General features: G+C 32.6%; 2 protein-coding genes and 1 non-coding gene across 3 annotated transcripts; 1 reads left to right on the forward strand and 2 right to left on the reverse strand.

The window, feature by feature from the left end:
- Nucleotides 1-945: 945 nt before the first annotated feature.
- Nucleotides 946-1,141, reverse strand: LOC142543978 (U2 spliceosomal RNA). Its single transcript, XR_012819948.1, has one exon. It is a non-coding gene; the product is annotated as a U2 spliceosomal RNA (small nuclear RNA).
- Nucleotides 1,142-6,438: 5,297 nt separating this feature from the next.
- Nucleotides 6,439-8,261, forward strand: LOC142543470 (transcription factor MYB1R1-like). The gene is made up of 3 exons (XM_075650762.1): nucleotides 6,439-6,837; nucleotides 7,150-7,358; nucleotides 7,740-8,261. Exons 1-3 carry the CDS (start codon nucleotides 6,600-6,602, stop codon nucleotides 8,184-8,186), a joined length of 894 nt encoding a protein of 297 aa, XP_075506877.1. The 5' UTR covers nucleotides 6,439-6,599; the 3' UTR covers nucleotides 8,187-8,261.
- Nucleotides 8,262-9,452: 1,191 nt separating this feature from the next.
- On the reverse strand, nucleotides 9,453-13,529 carry LOC142543471 (serine/threonine-protein phosphatase PP2A-2 catalytic subunit). Its single transcript, XM_075650763.1, has 6 exons — nucleotides 12,900-13,529; nucleotides 11,560-11,674; nucleotides 10,479-10,587; nucleotides 10,320-10,397; nucleotides 9,941-10,132; nucleotides 9,453-9,802 (listed from the first exon to the last, which is right to left on the reverse strand). The coding sequence occupies exons 1-6, from the start codon at nucleotides 13,150-13,152 to the stop codon at nucleotides 9,629-9,631; spliced, it is 921 nt and encodes a 306-aa protein (XP_075506878.1). The 5' UTR covers nucleotides 13,153-13,529; the 3' UTR covers nucleotides 9,453-9,628.
- Nucleotides 13,530-13,949: the final 420 nt, after the last annotated feature.

Below are 13,949 nucleotides of genomic sequence, written 5' to 3' on the forward strand. Positions count from 1 at the left end.
ATAAAAATTATGAGTGACTATACTGTAATTTTGATATATAAATTAAAAAATAAATTGAAAAATAAAAGAATAAAAAAATGACCTCAATAAGAATTAAAATTATAACCTAAACCCCAAGAAACAATGACTATATCCGCTGAACTACATATAACTTGTATTAAAATTTTAATATTTTATTAATATATATAGTTATTAAAACAGACAATGATACCAAAGTTAGTTACTTTAAATGTCTCAAATTCAATAAAATAATATAGAATAGCATAGATATATATGTGTGTGGGGCCAAAATAATCATCCGAATGGATTTAATTATAAATCCTTTTTTATTTTTCCTGTGATTCAAATTTTTATTTGAAAATATATTTAATAGGTTATTTATGGAAAACACAATATAATCAGGCATTTCAACCTTTAAGAATTGACGTTTTTTTTAAAATTTTTTTTTTCCTATTGTATAATTGAACGTGAAGTGATTAAGATGTTTTTAGTCTTTAGGATACGATTATTTCATTTTCATAATTATTTTACTCGACAAATGTATTTAGTATTTTTTTTTAAATGAGTTTCACATAATTTATTCATAAGACAGGGCTATTTTTTTTAATAAGGTTTCACATATATTTATTCAAAAAACGGTATCACATATATTTATTCAAAAAACGGTATCACATATATTTATTCTTAAGACAGGCTAGTTCTTCTAACAAATTTTAAAAAATAATTTTTTTTACATTATATTATAAATTAATGAACATTGAAAAAGCCAATTTATTGAAAATCGAAATAAGTAATCTAATTTTTTTTAAAATTTTAGAGACGCTATTGTTATTATATTATTATGAACAAAATATTCGCAAATCTTCACTCTTTAGATATCACGCATTAGAGAAAGCCTTGTCCATCATCTTAAATGATATTGGACCGTAATTTTTACTTGGATTGGTGGGGTGTGCCAGGCCCATGCAATAGTGCAACGCTTGGGCGACACTCGAAGACCCAGGCAGCAAGCTACCTTGATGGGCCTTCCCCCTAAAAAAATAAATTTAATATCGTGTGAGCCATTGGCCCACGTATCAGATATTAAACTGATAAGAACAGATACTACACTTGATCTTAGCCAAAAGGCCGAGAAAGGTATGAGGTTTGAAGGCAGTGCGCCCGTTGTTTTATACCCCTTGTAGTCCCTCAAATTGTATAACAATACAATGTGGGACAAACACAATAATTTGATATAAGCTAATGGCAAGCAGTAATCACAATTCAAGAGCTCGTGAAAATTAATTATAAGTTTCATTATATATCGTATTTATTAAATTATTTAAAAAAATTCGAAAATGGGTATCAGTAATTTATACACAAGTATAGGGATAAATAACTTTAAATATAATCTTTTCGGGAGTAGGTTTCTTGTGAGACGGTCTCACGGATCTTTATTCGGGAGACAGATTAACACTTTCCATATTTACAATAAAAAGTAATATTTTGTCATAAAAATTAATATTTTTTTATGAGTAACTCAAATAGAATATATGTATAATACTGTCTATATTTATAATAAAAAGTAATATTTTTTAATATAAATATTTTTTTTCAAATGAAAAAATGTGTGTGGAGTTTGGTTTCATACGAAGTAAAAAATGCTTCGTCTTTTATGTTAATCATCTCTAAAAGAAAAAAAAAACATTCAAAACAATTCACTAAATCCAAGAGCCCCTTAGTTTACCACACCCCCGAAAAATTTAAGTATAATTTGCTCCGTATTTTATGTCAATCATTTCTAAAAGAAAAAAATATTTATATCCAAAACAATTATTTAAAACCCTAATTAAACGAATATTTATTATAAATTAAATTATATTATATTATACATACATACTATATTGGAATTAATGTTAAATAAGAGACTGAATCGAGAAAATACGGAGAGGGATTAAATAGAGAATTATACCCCCCAAAAAAAAATTTAGACAAATTATACAAAGAGTAGGTCTCTTATGAGACGGTCTTACGAATCTTTATCAGTGAGACGAGTACCGATATTCACAATAAAAAGTAATACTTTTAGCATAAAAAGTAATATTTTTTCATGTATGACCCAAATAAGACCGTCTCACACAAATTTTTGCCTTATACACATTCTATTCATATTGAGTTGTGTCATGTATGTGTAAAGTACAATCATGATTCATGAACATGAAAATTAAAGTTATATTAAAAGTGATTCCTTTAATTTTCATGTTTTTTAATCAAACACTCTTCCAAAACTTATAAACTCTTTGTTTTATATATCTTATATATTTTAACATGTAAGTTCTTCTAATTCTGTACGTATTTTTTTATATATAAAAAATGAATTTTTTGTTTTCTGAGCCAGAGTGCATGTGATTGAATGCTGGGCCTTTTCATGACCTGTTAATTGGGCTTAGTCCTGTCTGATTTTAAGAATTTTATGGGCCTGTAAAGATCAGAGGCGACAAGGGGATGTGCTACTTTTCAATAACATGTGGTGACTTGTGAAGTTCAAATTTTACGAGACTTCTGAAATATAAACAAATATTATCCGAAAAAATCGTTGAAAAGAAACGTAACCAAACGATGTTCGTATTCCCGTGTATATTATCCTTAAAGAGATTAAATTTAAGATTGGAATGATAATTTTTTTAAAAAATATTAGTATCAAATATTAATCTTAGTTGTTAATATCCATCCCCATGAATAAATAAATATATATATATGTCGGACATTTAAATTAAAGTTAAAATTTGAATCAAAATTACGGCTAATGAACGTGAGAGTATCTTTTGGCTCTCCACATTTTTGAGTTAGTTGTGGTTAATGTTTGTGGAAGTGTCTTTGGAGTTTTCACGTTCTTGAGTTAATTGAAAACTTTCGATATTCTTGAGTTAATTGTAAGATTAATTAATCTTACATGACTTTTGATATACATTTTAGATCTTATAAATAATGTGTTCATTTCCTCAATCCATAAATAAAAAATATATTTTTTTACAAACACACTCAAGCATTCTTTTTCATTTCATATTGTTAGCTTTTCATTTGACAACAGTTAAGTTTTGATGATTAGGTGAAGGTACATTTTTATTTCGCTGATGTCGTTGTATCCTGGATACAACAGTTGTCTGTCCTGATCTTTGAAGCACATTTGGAAGGGATAAATATGTTTTAAGGAAAATATTCTTTCTAAAAATTAAATACATGTAAATTTTCGCATCACTTATGATATTTCATTAAATTTTCAAAATTTCCAAAATTTGAAAATTAATTCATTTTGTAATTATATGATTTATATTTAATTTATTTGATTTTTACTTCAAGTAATTATTCAAACAAACTTAGTTACTATTTTAATCATTAATTATATTTAATAACATCTCGTGTATCGCTCTGGTCATATATAAGTTAAATTAATGATACAATTTTGTAGACTACTTGACATATCTTTTCGATGCTTCTTTCCTAGAAGTTGAACCGAAAAAATAATTATCAACATTGACTGTTCAGGTTTACTCAATATACAATCGAAGAGTAATGACGGCGAGTTATCCGTCTTAAAAACGAAAACTCAATATGTGCGCGCGTCAACACACACACAGATATATATACATATATATACATATATATATATGAGGTGATGAAGAACAAACAAACTTCAAGAAACACGTTACCCTCGCAAAGCGACTTGTTACTTATACGTACCATTTAAGCGATTTTAAACAAGATGGGCTCCTTTCATTAGATTAATTATGTAGGAAATGGTTTAACTCTTTTTTTTTTTTTGATGATTTTTATGTGAACTGCTTATTTCAACTAGTTGTTCAAGATGCATTAAATTCTCTATATATCTTGGCATTGACTCAAGATATTATATTCCATAACCATGTGTTATTTTATATAATTCTATTTATATAATGTTTAATATTGTAATAAAAAATTCTATTACGTTACTAAAAAACGAAACTATCTCAATCTTATTTAAGTTTAAATGGCCATATCACTCTCAAAACAATATATATATATATATATATATATATATTATAAATTATAATAAATTTCAGGATAATTAAGGTTATTGGTAAGCACGAATTCTAAAGAGATTTCAGTAATTTATTTCGTCGTATTCGTATTTATGTGACGTTTTGATTCCGAGCCTTGTACTTAAATCTGTCTTATTTGTATTGTCTTTATAGGTTTAACTGAAATTTGGAGAAAGCTTGAAAATAGAAAAGAAAGTCAAACAATGCGATACCACATTAGAGATTGTCTGAGAAATGAACGGCCAAGAAAATTCTTGACAATGAAGGTTCAGACTCTGTGCAAGGTCTGGAATGACATCTAGCCAAGCAAAGACAGGCACGAACCCTGGACATGCCTGAGACCATCATTCGTGCGCGTTAGGTACAAGAAACTGTATGTCTTAGACTCCCTCTAATTTATTTTAACTTAGTTCGTTTGCTAGTTTTATTTTAATCGAATTTTTCGGTGAATTATCATATTTGAATACATATTAAGTAATCTCTAAAATTTTAGTTATAGATTTTTTTTATATACAATAACTTCATTAACACAAAAACATTTTAATATACACGCACGAGACGCGTGCATAGGAGTCGGACATCAATGTCAATTATCAGAGAAGATTTATACAACTACATTTCTTCGTGAATTTTTCCCCTCTTTATTGAGATAAAAAAATTATTTTTTTTTAAAAAAATAAACCTCTAAAAATACCAAAAGAAATCAAAATAGTTTGGCAAAAACTTGTGTGAGACGATCTTACTTATCGTATTTTGTGTATTTGGGTTATCCATGAAAAAGTATTACTTTTTATGCTAAGAGTATTACTTTTTATTTTGAATATCGGTAACATGGACCCGTCTCACGGATAAAGATCCGTGAGACTGTCTCACAAGATATCTAATCAAGTAGTTTTTGAAGTTTAGAAGAAGCGAGAAGAAGAATGAATGGAAGAGTGGGGTCACAATACCTATTATCCTCACACATCCCACCCACCACTAATGGTCAATAAACAAAGCAATAGATTCAAAATGTTACCTTGCAAAGAATATGCCATTTCGACGATGGAGAACCTCCCTTCTTCTCCACTAATCTTTTCTTTTCTTTTCTTTATTTTATTTAAAAAAAGTACACACATCCCATTATTATTATTATTATTATTATTATTATTATTATTATTATTATTATTATTATTATTATTTATTTTATTTTTTTTTTGTGTAAAATGTCAAAATCACATCCATAATGCCAATACCCAAGTCTTGATTTATACTCCACTAGTACATTTACGCAAGCATTTCTTAATTGCGTATTTTTTTAAATCAAGCTAAGGTTTCACAAAAAAAAATCTCTTATGTTTTGGTACTTTCATGGAGGATATATAGTTAATTCTGCATAATTTAAATAAAATATTTTGATAAAATTCAGACGCACGAAAATATGTGTAATAGATTTATATAATTAATCTATATAATTTTTTTTTCCCGAAATTTCGAACCAAATTCACTCCAATGCGTAATTTCTTAGAAACTTATATTCTTAATTTTTAATATATGCAAGTTACGTGACTTTTCACTCAAATTTCTATTAATAAAAATATTATACATGAACATTTTGCACGTGTAATTACGTACTCAACTCTCTACTCCAGATGAAATTTTCTGTAAAATTTGTGATGGTATATATCTATGTTAGTATATTATAATGTATGAAATAAATTCACAAAATAACCATATGATCAAATATATACATATCGTTGAGTTCAAAATAACCATATGATAAAATATACACATATTGTCGAGTTCAATAATCATTTATGTTATGATAACAGTCGAAACATAGTGCTACACTATTATACGAGTTAAAATTTTAAAATTGCAATAGTGCTACATCTATTATACGATTTAAAATTTTGAAGTTGCATCTTCACCGTCGACTATAACTTTTGATAACACGGCAGACGCTCGCTATACATAACATGCTGTTAGAAATCCCACCTCGGCTGTATTAAGTCTTTTAGAATTGTATATATGGACTTGAACAATAATATTTAAAGTATGTCTCTTGTGAGACGGTCTCACGAATCTTAATCTGTGATACGGGTCAACCAGACCGATATTCACAATAAATAGTAATACTTTTAGCATAAAAAGTAATATTTTTTCATGAATGACCCAAATAAGATATATGTCTCACAAAATACGACATGTGAGACCGTCTCACATAAATTTTTGTCTAATATTTATTTAAGCTAGTTTTGGAGTTGAGTTAAGTTTAAATCTCAATTTTAACGTGGCATCGTATCAGAGTTAGACTTAGCTTTTATTATGTGGTCGGCCATTATTTTATTTCTAACGGAAGTCCATCATACAACACATGAATATTTCCCAATCATTTACCAAATTGTTTTGACAAAATAACAAAATTTTATTGGACACTAAACAAAAGAACAGAACCCTCGGCCTTACGTAAATAAAGTAAAGCTGTTTCTCACTTCTCACTTCCCAAAACTTCTCCTTTTATTAATTCCTTGCCCCCAAAAGCTTGTTCTGTTCGCAGCAATGGCATCCCAGTCAGTTGGGAACGATGACCAAAATTCAAGAACATGTTCAGAGGTCAGTGGCGGCGGTAAAGGGTTCATGCTATTCGGCGTAAGAGTGGTGGAAGGATCGTTTAGGAAGAGCGCGAGCACCAATAACTTAGCTCAATATGAGCAGGCGCACGACTCCAATACTAATGATGTCGCCGGCGGCTATGTCTCCGACGATGTCGTCCACCGGAGCCGTCACCGCAAGAGAGGCAAGTCGATCTTATCACGTTAACTCCCCGATCATGTTTGTCTTTTCGATTTTATCATTGTAGAATTCTCGAGTTCAACTGAAAAGTACTGGAGACATAGGCTCATTTTCGTGTTGATATATTTTGTCGAATGAAGGAAATTTGTTTAAAAACACCGTTCCATGTTTTCAGCTCTCAGATACAAATCCGTCCGTCGATATTTGATATTTAATTTCTTGCAAATATGAGATGGTGAAAACTGAAATGAATAATATTTCAACAACTTAGTGATCGTTGAATTAGATTATATATCTTGGTTCCTTCCAAAAATAGGTGTGGCTTGGAGCGAAGAAGAACACAAGCTATTCCTGCTAGGGCTGCAGAAAGCAGGGAAAGGAGATTGGAGAGGAATTTCAAGAAACTTTGTGAAGACACGAACGCCTACACAGGTTGCCAGCCACGCACAAAAGTACTTCCTCCGCCGGAACAGCCACAACAGGCGCCGCCGGAGATCAAGTCTCTTTGACATCACCGCCGACGCGGTATGACGTCAATTCTATTCTATTTATTGATTATTTTTTTCTTACTAAGTGGGTATTAATTAACGTATAGGTTGCTTCACTTAAAATTTATGAAAAGCAAAAAATCGCCACCTACCGACATTCACATCGATTTGATTACAAATATTGCATAAAAAAGTGTTTATCCTAAATCACGTTTTTAGTTCAACGATCTCTATATCCCAAAAAATTGATAATCTCGATGCTAGTTAATGATTTGTGGTTCGCGGCACGTGATTAAAATTTAAAAGTTGGTAGACCCCTAAATAAAAAGCCAAGAAATAATAATGTATAGTCCTAATGTCCAATTAAATTCGATTTTTAATGTTTCCTTTCTTTAATTACTTGTCGTTTCTCTAACAGGTTTTGGGTTCAACGATTGAAGACCAAATTCATCTCGAAACCCCACCAATTATGCCCCAAGAAAATGTAACCAAAAGACTTGAAAAATTCCCAGTTTCTCCCACTTTCCCATTGTCCATAAAACCTTTGATTGTGCCAATTGAAAGAAGATCGATTGAGAATATGTCTTTGCTACAGCTCAACAATTCACCAAGACCCCTCATGCCCATTCCCATTTTACCCCTCCCCCCATCTTCAAAAATGGCAAAATTAGACTTAAATAAATCCACCACCCTTGATCACCCTCCTCCTTCGTCACTTAATTTATCGACCCCGGCACCATTATCCAACAAACAATCTCCGCCACAGCCACCGACGGCCCAACCTGGACGACATGCTGCGGCTTTCGAACCACTGCCAGCAAGCTTTAATGGAAGTAGTGGGGATAGCATCATCAGTGTTGCTTGATGATGGGGAATGATTATCGGTAATATTGATAGTGATGTTTGTGTTGTAAAGTTTGACAAATAATGTTTTTTTTTTTTTAAAAAAAAACGCTTAAAGTTGGATTAGTTAGGTTTATAGATCTTTAGACATGACATTATTTACTAGATGAATGGGGGCATTCATCTATTCTATCCTATGCAAGGTCATGTTTCGTCTATTGTTTTTTAAAAAGTAGCTAGCTAGACAACGATGTGTACGTATTTATTCTATGTTTTAATTAAATGTGTTCTTGAGAAAGCATGTGTAGGACCGAGTGCTTACCGTTTTACCAAAAGTTATAGCTAGTGGTAATGGTGCAACTCAAATATTTTAAACCGCACAACAGCTCAAGCACCACGGTTCGATCGCTCTACCAAGCAATAACAATTATTGCACCCATCAACATATTATTCGTCTCCATTTATGTGATAATAGATCTTTATTCATCTTCTCTTCAATGCCAAAAGAAAATGAAATATGAGAATTACAGGAAATTAAATCACTGAAACATTTGGACATAGACTTATTTGTGCACATCAAAGAACACATGGAATTTATCGAATTAAAGCTAATTAATCAAGAAATTGAAATAAGTTTTCCAGGAAAATGAAAAGCTAAAGCTAACCTATCTACTCAAAAACAAGAAAGCCATGTTATCTGATAGAATTTGGTTAATCGAATTTTAGATGTTGCAGTGCCTTAATTCTTTGCTCTAATCGACTTCAGTCCTGTAGGACGGACCAGTAGATTTCACACGTCTCTCCACCTACCTCTCAAATCATCCACTGCCACGATTTTTTTATTTTGTTTTGGGTTTGTAAATAGATTGTGATTTGTAAGGATTGGATCAATAATCCTTGACAAATTTAAATTTATAAATATTCATGTGTGAAAATAATATTATGTAATTAGTTGCATTGCGTATAGCTAAAAATTTGTGGAAGGAATGCCATAAATGTACACGGTTCCGACTTCAATTCCCTGGCTCTTTATGCTTCGGTGAGAAGAAAGAAGGATCAGTATTCATATCAAGTTTATTACATCCAAGAAAACTTGTAACTGAAAGTGAGAGATTATTTGACTTTATGAATTAAAACATATAATTTTTTTATTTATATTAAAAAAACCCAATCATAGGATCACTTGGTGCTCAACGAATAAAAATTGAGATTTTAAAAAATCAAACAGAACCTGGAAAGGGGGAAAACTGTTTCCTACGAACAACCTTGTAAATTACAAAAGACAATATACCATGTTATCGTTACGTTCTCCTCTTGGGGAAAAAATATACAAGACAAGGGCAGTGCCTTAGTCTGTCCGACTCTCCGGAAATTATCTTGACAACAGTCCTCAAATAACAACAACTCTTCTATCTTAACAAACTGTAAGCATGTACGAGAAATAGGAATCCGAGATTCCTTAGTTCACAAAAAATAATCTGGAGTCTTACGTGTGGTGTCAGGCTCGATCTGTCGAGGAGCTGGATCGAACTGAAGGAAATTTTGCTCCATGTTTTCCCCGATTTCAAGAATCGCAGCCATGTTTCCACACCGGTAACAATAGTTTGGGGCGCTGAAGACAGTCACGACATTCTTGTCCTGGAAATCCAAGTGTTAAAATATAAGGCTATCATTTGTCCACCTCCTATGAGTTCGAGTTTTTGAGATAACAGGTTAATGACAAAAATAACCAAGGATAGATCCATGACGGATCATTCGTTAAAATTACATGCTCACCTGACACCAATTAAAACCCTCCATAACAAGCTGGTGGGCTCTTGAAATTAGAGTGAGGCCATTGGTATGGTTGAACTGAGAGGCTATATCCTGTCCAAAGGTGTAACCAGCACCACGTGGTGAGATACCCCACCCACAACGATCATCCGGATCAGACCACAAGAGATCGCACATTGGTCCTTCATGTGGAACCTAATAAAATTTGGGAACAAAAAAAATTAATTGAAGAAAAATGGTTTTGAAAACAAAGCTTCAAGATGTTGAATAATTTTTCCCTCTCCCGTAGAGAAGAAAAGTCACAAAATATAGAGAATACACGGTGAGATGCCTGATAAAATATTGCAGTGAAAATGGTCTAGCAATATAAAATTTATCGCACCTCTTGTATACGGTCCAAAGATCGAATATTGTCTAGAGTATCAAGAGATGGTGAAAGACCCCCATGTAAGCAGAAGACCTACAAGTAAACACAAGGCATTATACATAGAAACAAAGATATCATTCAAAGCAGAAGCATATCTCCATTTGGCATACAAACCTGGCTCTCAATAAGCGCTGTCAGGGGAAGGTAATCAAAAAGATCGGTGAAATACTTCCACACATTGGCATTGCCATACTTTCTCAAGCATTCATCATAGAAACCATACCTGGTTGTCACAAGGTACTGCCATTATTACGGAGATAGTCGTGGAATAGAAAATCAAGAAATCTCATATCAAGTCTTATTTGGTTTTATCCTAGTTTTGTTTTCAACATTCATAACATAGTATTTCACAATGCAATTGTCTGATTTTCATCTTACAATTAAGCCTATAACATCAGGAGTTAATATAAACAGCAATAAGGACCACAGAATCTACATGCAATCAGGTGCACTGAATGTCGTTATAAATTAAAATGTACATGTGAACAAGTTAACAAAATTGTCTAATATGATGCTATAGCTACCAGAATATAATATCTGATTTAATTAAAACTTAAAAGTTGAGTTCAGCAGGGTTATCAATAAAGAGATCATCAATGGTGGAATCTTAGAAAACTACCAAATAGCATATTGCATCATATAACTGAGCGATACAAGACACAAAAAAGTTGCAAATAAATAAATACAGAGATCCAACAAAGAGAGTAGAGTTGCTTTGATGATGCCTTGTATGACATGCATTTCTAAATATTTAGAAGACATTTATCAGCCAGGACATAAAATAGAAATAACGAAGAGAAGTAGTTAATAGTAACTTGATTCCCTTGTACTTAATATTATTTATTTTTTTATAGGATGGGTGTCCACAGAGCGCTGAAGCCTGAAATCAACCATGTTATAATTTTTCACGCGCTCTATGAAATATGGCACCATGGCAAAGCCAATGAAATTGCATTTAAAAAGGTATGCCGCCAATTTGCAATTGCAATATCATTCATAAAACACAAACATGTCTCCACAAATTTTCATGCATAAAATCTCTTCCATTGTATGAAAAAAACGTTAGCACACTAATGAATTTAACAACCTTTCTGATATGCTGAGGATATCATGCGTACTTTATATTCAGAGATATATGAAGTGATCCAACACAACATTACCAGAACTCTAATAGCCTTACAAGGAAAAATCTTACACTTGAGTGATTTGCCGACTTTCATGATTTCCTCTAAGAATTGTAATTCTGTCTCTATGACGAACTTTCAGAGCCACTAAAAGTGTGACCGTCTCCACTGAGTAGTACCCACGATCTGCGTAAAATGAATGACTTGTCAATGGAATGTAGTGATGCTCATTACAAATCAACAAAAATCGAAAAACACAAAATATGTATAGAACCACATGAAACATATAATAGGTAGAGATTAGTCTGACATAAAGATCAGGGGGAAAAGTATAAAAGCTTTATCAGTAAAGTTTAGTATGCTCACGATATCTTTTATGGAGTAAGCTATTAAGCATAATCTAGGTATATGAGACTAATTTCAACCACGTGTCTCATTAAGTGACTACAATAAGAACCAAAAGCAAACAGAAACCCTTATTCCCTTGTGTGCATGCAAACTCCAGCATTGTCTTTACGCGTTAGCAGGAGAGCGGACATTTCAATATATATCCTTGAGATGTGGAATGCAATTGCGATCAAAGTTGCATGACCATTTCATCAGTAGTGTACTAGATAAAACAACAGGCCCAAACGAACATTATCCAGGAGTAAACAGGATCGGATGGAAAATAAATAAATATTATCGCAGGGCTTACGCCACTATTTCCTCAATCACAGGTCCATTTTCAATCTCATTTCTCGCTTTGTGACCTCATTCACACTGACAGAACTTAGCATTCTAAAGCCACCTGTCATCCCAGAATCCCATATCACAACCTACCCAAATCAAAATGCTGCCATGTTCAATAAACATCTCAGACAACCATATGCCCCCCTCAACAGGGGTTGGATATTTTGTGTCACGTACAAAAATCACTGGATAAGCATGCCGAAAAGATAAATAATTTTGTATTCAGCTAACTGGCGGTGAAGAAATCTCAATAGGAAACCTCCCAGTTAGAGACAAACCGAACAAATAGCTAAGGTATCATCTGGATTAGATTTATTGTTTATATCTAACAAGATAATTGATTCGCAAATAAGGAATCAATCCATCAAAAGAATCTACCTTTGGAAACAGAGCTACGGACCAACATATTGCATCTATAAACCAAACAAAAACTATCATTTCTCTATTTCCCTATCGGACAAGATTAATAATACCAATTACATTAGAAACACCCTTCTTAACTTCCATAAACACCCATCACAGATGAATCTACGATCATCCAAGTCACTAGCAATCAACAGCTACAAAAACCTCAAAACATTCAGTTCTCATGCCCCTAAGTTCTAACAAATTCGGCTAAGCAAACAGCTTTACTAAATTAATTAAATCACTAAAATGAATGGAAATAATAAAACAGTACCAACATAATCCCCCATAAAGAGATAATTCGTATCGGGAGCATTGCCGCCTATCCGAAACAGCTCGATCAGATCGTAAAACTGTCCATGTATATCGCCGCACACAGTGACAGGACATTTAACCGGCTGCACATTCCATTCCTCCACTAAAATCGCTCGAGCCTGATCGCACAGAAACTTCACCTCCGCCTCCGATAGCGGCTTGCATTCCATCAATTGCTCTATCTGCCTATCCAAATCCCCGTACCCAGGCATTTTCGCCAAAATTTCTTCGAAAACACCTCACCTCTGTTACGCCCGTTCAAGTTTTCGCACTTCGATCTGAAAATGGTGTTCGAGATTCGACTTTCAAGCACGTAAAAATACAAACCAATCCTGCCGTCACATCATCTGAGATCTAAGTATGAGCAAAAATCGGTATACCATTTTTCGCCATGATTCTCAATGATTAAAAGATTTCGCAATCCTTTCAACACTATCTATATCCAATCATCACGACAAAAATTTCAAGATTTGCGTCGGATTATTCACAAAACAGATTCAACAGAAACAGATCTATATATGTATGTATAGATTGGATTAGAAACTTTGAACAAATTGGAAATGGTGGAATGCGAAATGAAATTCAAATGTACGTCAAATGGAGGATGAGTGGGCCGTACATTATATTTATTATTTAAATTATAAAAATTTCTCGCCCCGGTGGCTCCGCCGGGTCAAAGAAACAAAGATGCGTGACACGTGGCGAGCTGTTGAACACCGAAGGCATTTACCTACACCTACCGCGTAAGATAGCTTTAGCCCTTGTGAGATATAGTAGATTGGGCCAAACTATGGACCCTTTTTTATGGCTGGTTTAGCCCAATAGTTCTAGTGGGGTCCACTGGTTGGAAAATATTTTCAAATCCTCTCCAAAAGAGGAAAAACAAATTCGATTTTTTTTTAAAAATATTTTCTTGTATACATTTTCAATTTTTTTTAGAGAAACATATTTTTTGTTACAGATTTAATATTGTATCAGATCATATTAATTTGTTTAATTTTATAAGTGA

Source organism: Primulina tabacum, chromosome 4 (assembly GCF_025594145.1).
Source record: "Primulina tabacum isolate GXHZ01 chromosome 4, ASM2559414v2, whole genome shotgun sequence".
NCBI lineage: Eukaryota > Viridiplantae > Streptophyta > Magnoliopsida > Lamiales > Gesneriaceae > Primulina > Primulina tabacum.

Bases quoted from the DNA above. Each gene is read 5' to 3' on its own strand.
- LOC142543470 (XM_075650762.1), top strand. From the start codon at position 6,600: ATGGCATCCCAGTCAGTTGGGAACGATGACCAAAATTCAAGAACATGT. The intron at 6,838-7,149 runs GCAAGTCGATCT...TTCCAAAAATAG, and splicing joins GAGCCGTCACCGCAAGAGAG to GTGTGGCTTGGAGCGAAGAA. The intron at 7,359-7,739 runs GTATGACGTCAA...TTTCTCTAACAG, and splicing joins TTGACATCACCGCCGACGCG to GTTTTGGGTTCAACGATTGA.
- LOC142543471 (XM_075650763.1), bottom strand. From the start codon at position 13,152: ATGCCTGGGTACGGGGATTTGGATAGGCAGATAGAGCAATTGATGGAA. The intron at 11,675-12,899 runs GTACTGTTTTAT...CATTTTACGCAG, and splicing joins CTTTATGGGGGATTATGTTG to ATCGTGGGTACTACTCAGTG. The intron at 10,133-10,319 runs GTGCGATAAATT...AAATTTTATTAG, and splicing joins CTTTGGACCGTATACAAGAG to GTTCCACATGAAGGACCAAT.